The sequence below is a fragment of the Poromitra crassiceps genome (assembly GCF_964638095.1).
Source record: "Poromitra crassiceps genome assembly, chromosome: 28".
Classification (NCBI taxonomy): Eukaryota; Metazoa; Chordata; class Actinopteri; order Beryciformes; family Melamphaidae; genus Poromitra; species Poromitra crassiceps.
The window spans coordinates 5,294,407-5,302,523 of record NC_139651.1 but is presented as its reverse complement, the minus strand read 5'-3'; the positions used below and the strand labels follow the sequence as shown (position 1 = coordinate 5,302,523).

General features: G+C 43.0%; 1 protein-coding gene across 1 annotated transcript in view; it reads left to right on the top strand.

Moving 5' to 3' along the window:
• Window positions 1-4,084, top strand: part of fah (fumarylacetoacetate hydrolase (fumarylacetoacetase)) — a 29,350-nt gene extending 25,266 nt beyond the window's left edge. Inside the window, exon 14 of the mRNA XM_083662125.1 lies at window positions 3,716-4,084. Within this exon, the coding sequence (XP_083518251.1) occupies window positions 3,716-3,792 (77 nt within the window). The 3' untranslated portion in view covers window positions 3,793-4,084. The remainder of the gene's footprint in view (window positions 1-3,715) is intronic.
• The last annotated feature ends 4,033 nt before the right edge of the window (window positions 4,085-8,117 follow it).

Below are 8,117 nucleotides of genomic sequence, written 5' to 3'. Positions count from 1 at the left end.
TTAGATTTAAAATCCCTCAAACCCCCACTATATTAACCAAGTCACCATCACAGGTTAGATTTAAAATCCCTCAAACCCCCACTATATTAACCAAGTCACCATCACAGGTTAGATTTAAAATCCCTCAAACCCCCACTATATTAACCAAGTCACCATCACAGGTTAGATTTAAAATCCCTCAAACCCCCACTATATTAACCAAGTCACCATCACAGGTTAGATTTAAAATCCCTCAAACCCCCACTATATTAACCAAGTCACCATCACAGGTTAGATTTAAAATCCCTCAGACCCCCGCTATATTAACCAAGTCACCATCACAGGTTAGATTTAAAATCCCTCAAACCCCCACTATATTAACCAAGTCACCATCACAGGTTAGATTTAAAATCCCTCAAACCCCCACTATATTAACCAAGTCACCATCACAGGTTAGATTTAAAATCCCTCAAACCCCCACTATATTAACCAAGTCACCATCACAGGTTAGATTTAAAATCCCTCAAACCCCCACTATATTAACCAAGTCACCATCACAGGTTAGATTTAAAATCCCTCAAACCCCCGCTATATTAACCAAGTCACCATCACAGGTTAGATTTAAAATCCCTCACACCCCCACTATATTAACCAAGTCACCATCACAGGTTAGATTTAAAATCCCTCAAACCCCCGCTATATTAACCAAGTCACCATCACAGGTTAGATTTAAAATCCCTCACACCCCTGCTGCTACACTATCAGATTGCTTTATGATTGTTTTATTGGTCCTGGATAGGAAGGATATGGTTTTGGCTGTTTTATTTGATTTGATTTGAGGACAATGGCTCAGTCTCCATCTATTTGTTCATTCATCCATCACATGTGCTATCTCAGACACTGCTGATAGGATTTTGAGGAAACCTGGGGGGATTTATGCATGTTATTACACCGCCCGACCCCCGGGAGGCACCGCAATTACAGCTTAAAACAAGCCCATTTGTTACTGAAATGACTTTTGTTTACTGCTGCCTCGCAGTGTTGGGAAAGTTACTGAAAATTGGTAATTAGTTACAGTTACTAGTTACTTCTCTCAAAAGGTAATTTAATTACTTTAAAGTTATCAGTTACTTCAAAGTAATTAGTTACTAGGGAAAGTAACTTTTGCGTTACTTTTAAAAGACTGCTTTGATTGTCTTATTAATGCACACATTATGTTAGTGTTGCTGTGCCACAGTGTGGCATTGAACATTCACTTATTGTGGAGGCTTATAGCCTATCAAGGTCATTAGCCTCTGGGGCTCTGGCTGCAGCTGGACTAGGACTAGGTCTGAGCATCAGAAACTTGGTAATCCTCTGAAGTTGTCCGTTATTTTCCTGTCCTAAAGTAACTAGTAACTAGCCCAGTTACTATTTTAGTAACTGTAACTGAGTTACTGAATTTGAAAAAGTAATTAGTTAGATTACTAGTTACTGAAAAAAGTAGTTAAGTTACAGTAACTAGTTAGGAATAGGAAAGGAATAGGAAAGAAGAAGAAGAACTAAGTTAATACATAGAATGAATATGATGATAACATTACTAAATCAATTAATAACGTTTATAAATACAATTGTGTAAGAATCCACTAATGGAATTGGAATGAGGGCCTTTGGTGCCCATGGTCACCCATGGGTGACAATACTAGAATAACCAATGCTATCATTGAAACATCCTTGTTAACTACATAAACATATTTTGTCATTCATTCACTCTTAACTGCTCACCTCTTTATGATTCACATTTCCACCCCTCAAATGAAACTATGCGTTGCCATGGAATGCCTTGATGAGGATGATTCATGGGAGATGGAAACACAAGTGACACAAGTAATTATATATTTAATTATATAATATCATATATAAATATATATCTATCATAGTGGAGAGTAGAGGACTTACTGTGTCAATTAAGTAACGAGGGATGATTAGGTGGCCATGATGGAAGGAAGTACCGCCCCCATCTGGCAATGTCAGGTTAGGAAGGAAGACCTGTGTGGCAATTTAGCCAGGGCACCGGAGTTACACCCCGCAGGGGCACCGCGGTATTACACCCCTACTCTTACGAAGAGTGCCGATGGGATCTTTAATGAGCACAGAGAGTCAGGACCTCGGTTTAACGTCTCATCCGAAGGACGGTGCTCACCCACAGGACAGAGTCCCTGTCTCTGCCCTGGGGCATTGGAGAGATTATTCTCGAGACCAGAGGGGAAGAGCACCTCCTACTGGTCCTCCGACACCACTTCCAGCACCAGTTATCCCATCTCAGGAGTATCCACAGGCAGACCTGCTGAGCCTCTCCGCAGGAGAAGCTGCTGCAGCACTGTCTCAGCACAGTGTGCCATTAATAATGCATTCAGTCTCTCTGTGTTGTACAAGGCTGCCCACTGTTTCACTTTCTCCCCCCAAAATTCAATTTGACACTTGAAGATTAGAAGAAAGTGTGTGTGTGTGTGTGTGTGTGTGTGTGTGTGTGTGTGTGTGTGTGTGTGTGTGTGTGTGTGTGTGTGTGTGTGTGTGTGTGTGTGTGTGTGTGTGTGTGTGTGCGCGTGCATGCGTGGGTGCGTGTGTGTGCGTGTGTGACTGGGCCTCAACTGCTGATTGAAATCATTAGCCCTTGGTTGCGCGCTCTCACACACACACACACACACACACACACACACGTGTGTGCGGCTGTGCGCACACACACACACTCACACGCACGCACACACACATGCACACACACATCACCCACTCGTCTTCTCATTGCGTCACACTGCAGGCTAGATTCAGTAGTAAGTTGAAGAGTGACTCACTGCTTCATCCCATATTCAGTTTGTACATAATTTATATCAAAAGGGTTCATCTGTTTCATTTTTTATTTCTTTTTTAATATGCATTGAGTTAGTTGTCAATTCAAGATCTATGTCAAAGTATAAAAATCCACTAAGATTAAAACCGATAAGTCTGCTGAGGTATTCGTCTCCTTTACTCACTTGGGCTGTGTTGTCTCCCTGGTCAAACAAAATCATAACATCATTTCTTAAGTTATTCTTTATTTATCCCTGTAGGGAAATTCATCCTCTGCATTTGACCCATCTAGGAACTAGGAACCTTCGTAGAACTAGGTTCTTTTTGCCAGTGCCTTGGTCAGGAGCGCTGACAGGAGTCTTAACCCTAACATACATGTCTTTGATGGTGGTGGGAGGAAACCCACACGAACACGGGGAGAACATGCAAACTCCACACAGAAAGGACCTGGGACGGACCGGGGTTCGAACCCGGGACCTTCTTGCTGTGAGGCAACAGTGCTAACCACTGAGCCACCGTGCCGTATTCATTATCATAAGGAAAAACACTAAGGCAGCTCTTCTGGTAGCAAATAATAAAAATACTTTCTTGGTTGGCTGCACAACATTAAAAACCGACATGTTTGGGGCAACACAGGCCTTCATCAGGGCAAACGGAACAAACATTCACAGGTGGTATAAATGGGGTTGCAGCTGAATGTGTGGATCACACACACACACACACACACACACACACACACACACACACACACACACACACACACACACACAGAGTGCTTAAAAAGTGGAACTGGAAACCATATAACATTTGTACTATATGCTGTAATAATAAGTATAATAATAATAATAATCATATAACATTTTTACTATTAATCATTATAATAATAATCATGTCCCTCCCATCTTTCCAGGTTACTGTGAAGGAGCTGGATACAGGGTGGGCTTTGGACCCTGCATGGGGACGGTTCTTCCTGCCCTGCAACAGTGACAAGCACACGCGGGCGAGCGCACACACACACACACACACACACACACACACACACACACACACACACACACACCCGTATCTCACCCTCTACTGTTGCTGTTTTAATTCCTTGCCCTTCACAATCACCATGCAGAGGAATGAAGAGGAGATTTGACTCTTAAAACGGTGTCTTATCTGCTTGTGTTAATAATTCATGTCCATTTCTCACATTCATTAGACGGAGTCTCAGAGCTGAGAGAGAGTTTTCTAAAGTCACCTTGTTACTGAAAAGGCCCTGTGTGTAATATTCAACTGACTGAGAGAGATGCTGCTCCGGGTCAAAGTGTTAGTGCCCCAACGCCAGTGTTCCTCGATGTTGCACCTGATTTATAATAAAATCATCCATTTTTAATCCCTCTAGTGTTTGTGTCTCTCATTTTCATAATATGACTTATCCACTTAGATGCGGAGAAGATATTCACAAGCTACGCACATATGTTGACGCGCTCGGACGCGTTCGGTACCTATACATATACATATTATGTGTGTGTATATATATACACACACACAGCAGGGGCGTTTCTAGGTCCTGAAGACATTGGGGGCTTTAGCCAGGTACCCCGACGGGGAGGGGGGGTAAGGGGGGAATGTTGGTTTTTCCAATCCGTAAATAGCCATGTTGTGAGTCATTTGAGATGAATACAGAAGAACAAGATTAGTGGGTCTCAAAGTGAGGTCCAGGGACCACCAGAGGTCCTTGATAGGGTTCTGGCGGGAGTCCACTTAGCAAATTTACATATTTTATTTTATTAAATATTATATCTCAATGGTACGAACCCCCCCCCAGTAACTCCTGTGAAGGTATTTTATTAAGGTACACGCTTCCTGTAAACCTAAATTCTGATGGTGCCGTTTTTGTATCATATGGTACTTTTATTTTGAAACAGAGTGGACGTAGTGATGTTATATCTACGCTACTTGACGTAAGGTGTGCTCACCAGCCGGTCGCAAAACACATGTCGCTCTTCAACCTACGGTTCTATCTAATCAAAAGCGCCTAGCTGGAATTGGGAACAAGGTATTGTTTGTTGTAATGGTTTAATGAAGCAGTGATGTGTGGTTTTGTTTAATGTAACTGTGAAGTGAAGGCATTGTTATTGTGACAGTCATGCTAACGTTAGCTTCTATAGACATTGGAGTGGATGGCTGTGGCTTCATGCTGATGCTAGCGTTGTAGGTTGTAGGTTGTATGGTTAATAATATTCTGTGTGAAGATATTTTTAAATATTTTTTTTTTTTTTTTTTTTAGAAAACTGTTTAGAACTCTGACTTAATGATTTTGCTTTATTTATTTTATTTTGTTGTTTATTTGATTGTCTGTTCCAATTTTGTAAATGTTTAGTCTGATTTCTTTGTATAATGTACTGATTATTAATGCCAGACTTTGTTTATTGAAAAAAAAAAAAAAAAAAACCTCCGGGGCTAGGAAAAAAACATCCGGGGCTCTAGACCCGGAAGCCCAGGGCTGACGACGCCCCTGACACACAGTATATGTATATGTATATAATATATATACACACACACACACACACACACACACACACACACACACACACGCATATATATATATATATATATATATATGTATATATATATACTGTATATATATATATATATATATATATATATATATATAACCATTATTTTGAACCAGAGCGCCCTTTGACAGGACTGTCTCTATTTATTTCATCCTGATCACTTTGAAGGCAGCATATGAAGGCAACCAGGATCCCACTAATGTTACTGTACTTGACAAGACACACAACCTATGCGGCCTCTGATTGGCTTGCCCTGATATTCTTATCCTAACCTTAACCAATCCTAGTCAAGTCTTTAAAAAAAAAAAAAAAACACGATTCAGACGGACAAGCCTGTCTTTATTGTCACACGATTACAATCAACACATGCACGGAGGGCCACAACACACACATGCTGACGGTGGCCGGTGAAATTTGTCCTCTGCATTTAACCCATCCTGGCTTTGTCCTTTCCTCCGGGGGGCAGGCCAGGAGCAGTGGTCGCTTTCTCGTACAGCGCCCGGGGACCGACTTCGGATGTTGTCGTCACTGGTCGGATGACGATGACGATCTGATCTTCTGCATGTTTTTAATGGGGGGGGGGGGGTTATATACGGAGGAACCCCCCTGGGGGAGCACGGGGAGAACATGCAAACTCCACACAGACAGAAAGGCCCTTACGACGAGATACCCCACCTGGGCAGTAGGCACTGAAGATATGGGGGGGAACACAACCACAGCGCCCACAGTGTCCCAGGCGAGAATCGAACTCAGGACCTTCTGACTGCGAGGCGACAGCTCTACCACTGAGCCACCGTGCCCCGTTTACTCTTTACTGGTTATTGGTCTGATAAAACAAAACCTAGAAGAACCCCGATTTGTTTACAACAATAAAAATACAACATTGAATGCATTGGGTGTCAACTATTGCAATAAACTCAATTGAGAGGCATATTTTTAGCTGGCATTGTGCTTTTTTGTAGGATAATCTATTTATAATTTCATATATCCATACATCGTCAATTTAATGTTTTTTTTTTTACTAAGTGGTTTGAACTACTTTTTCTGTGTCGCTTGTAGTTTCCTAAACTACATTTCTCCCAGGTTTAGCTTTTGTTACAGGGTGATATATGATTGACATGTGATTGTCAGGGACCCCCTTGTTTAATTATAATATGTCAATTTACGTCTTTGCCCAGAGAGTCAAACAGGAAGTGGGAGTGGTTTAGAGATTATAGCCGTGGATTTCAGGTGCGCAGGCCCCTCTCCGCCATTGATTGAAGCCGAGCCATGGATTCTCTGGAGCCCCTGTAATCTCGTAGTTTTCCCTCTGTTTTCACCTGTTAGTGTGTGTGTGTGTGAGACTTTTCTTTTCTAAGCGTCTTATGAGCGGGAGGCTGCCTGAATCTGGCCTCCACACTACCGACTGGGCTGGCCACACAAGCCGGGCTGTCTATAGCTGTCATCGCCCCGGCCTGCTAGAAGGTAAGCTGCTCTCGACCATATCGGTGGCTTCTTGTTTGATATTTCTGTGCAAAGACGTTCAGGGGATATTGTGGCAGGTTTGGACCGACTAGAAACGAGCTTGATCCTATTTTGGAGAGCCAGACTCTGTCACACTTTGCTGTAGTTTCATAGTTGGTAGCTTCCTAAGCTATGCTTTCAAAGTAGCTTCCCCAACACACGGGTTGAGTTAAACTTCAGCGGGTGGAGCAATTAGAACCACACCGTTTTTCTGTGCTATTTGCCAAGTACTGTAGCAACCTGGCAAACTTTGAATGGCAAAGAAAATATAAATGCTAATGACTTCTCTTCTCGTTCAGTCGTGGCCTTCGTGAGCTGGTTCTTTTTCACCGGGTGGCTCGAGTGTTACTCAGCCAGAAACGGTGCGGTTAAGCAAGCTGCTGCTGAACTCACGCAGCAGCCCGGGCTGGAGGGAGGGAGGGAGGGAGGTGATGAATAAATATTTCAGAGAACATAAAAGACTATCTCTGCTCCCAGTAGAGGATCGAGTGCCAGTGGCCGGAGCAAACCGCTCGGACCCGTGGCAGCTTTGGCATGGCCTGCGTGTTTCATTAGATGCTGCTGGTGTATTCTTGGCTCTCTTCTCCTTCTGTCTGCAGAATGGATACTGGCATCCCGCTGTGGACTGATAGACTGGAAGTCATTAGTGTTGACTTTATTGCTGGAGCAGGCAGTGATGTGTGTCTGCCTACTTTTTAAGTGCATCTCTACCACTGACCTAAGAAATATGGACGGAGCTGCCATCTCATTGATTTTGGCGGCCTCCTGTTTTGAGTTGAAGTGGTGGCCGTCGCCATGTTGATTTTCCATCAGCACAGTGGGAGGGGATGGGTTGAGTCCTGATGTCCAGCAGCATACTACTCTGCTGACATCTCATCTCAAAAAGCATCCAGTCTTCTAAGATCGTCTTATCTCACTCTCGTGTGGCAGATTTTATGACTTGTATAAAGAAAATATGATTTTAAGACTCAATAGGCTACTAGATTAAATGACATGATGGATATTTTTGCAGTGTGTGTGTGTGTGTGTGTGTGTGTGTGTGTGTGTGTGTGTGTGTGTGTGTGTGTGTGTGTGTGTGTGTGCGTGAGAGAAAGAGAGAGAAAGTGACTGTGTGTGTGTGTGTGTGTGTGTGTGTGTGTGTGTGAGAAAGAGAGAGAGAGAGTGACTGTGTGTGTGCGTGTGTGTGACTGTGTGTGTGTGTGTGTGTGTGTGTGTGTGCGTGTCTGTGTGTGTGTGTGAGAGAGA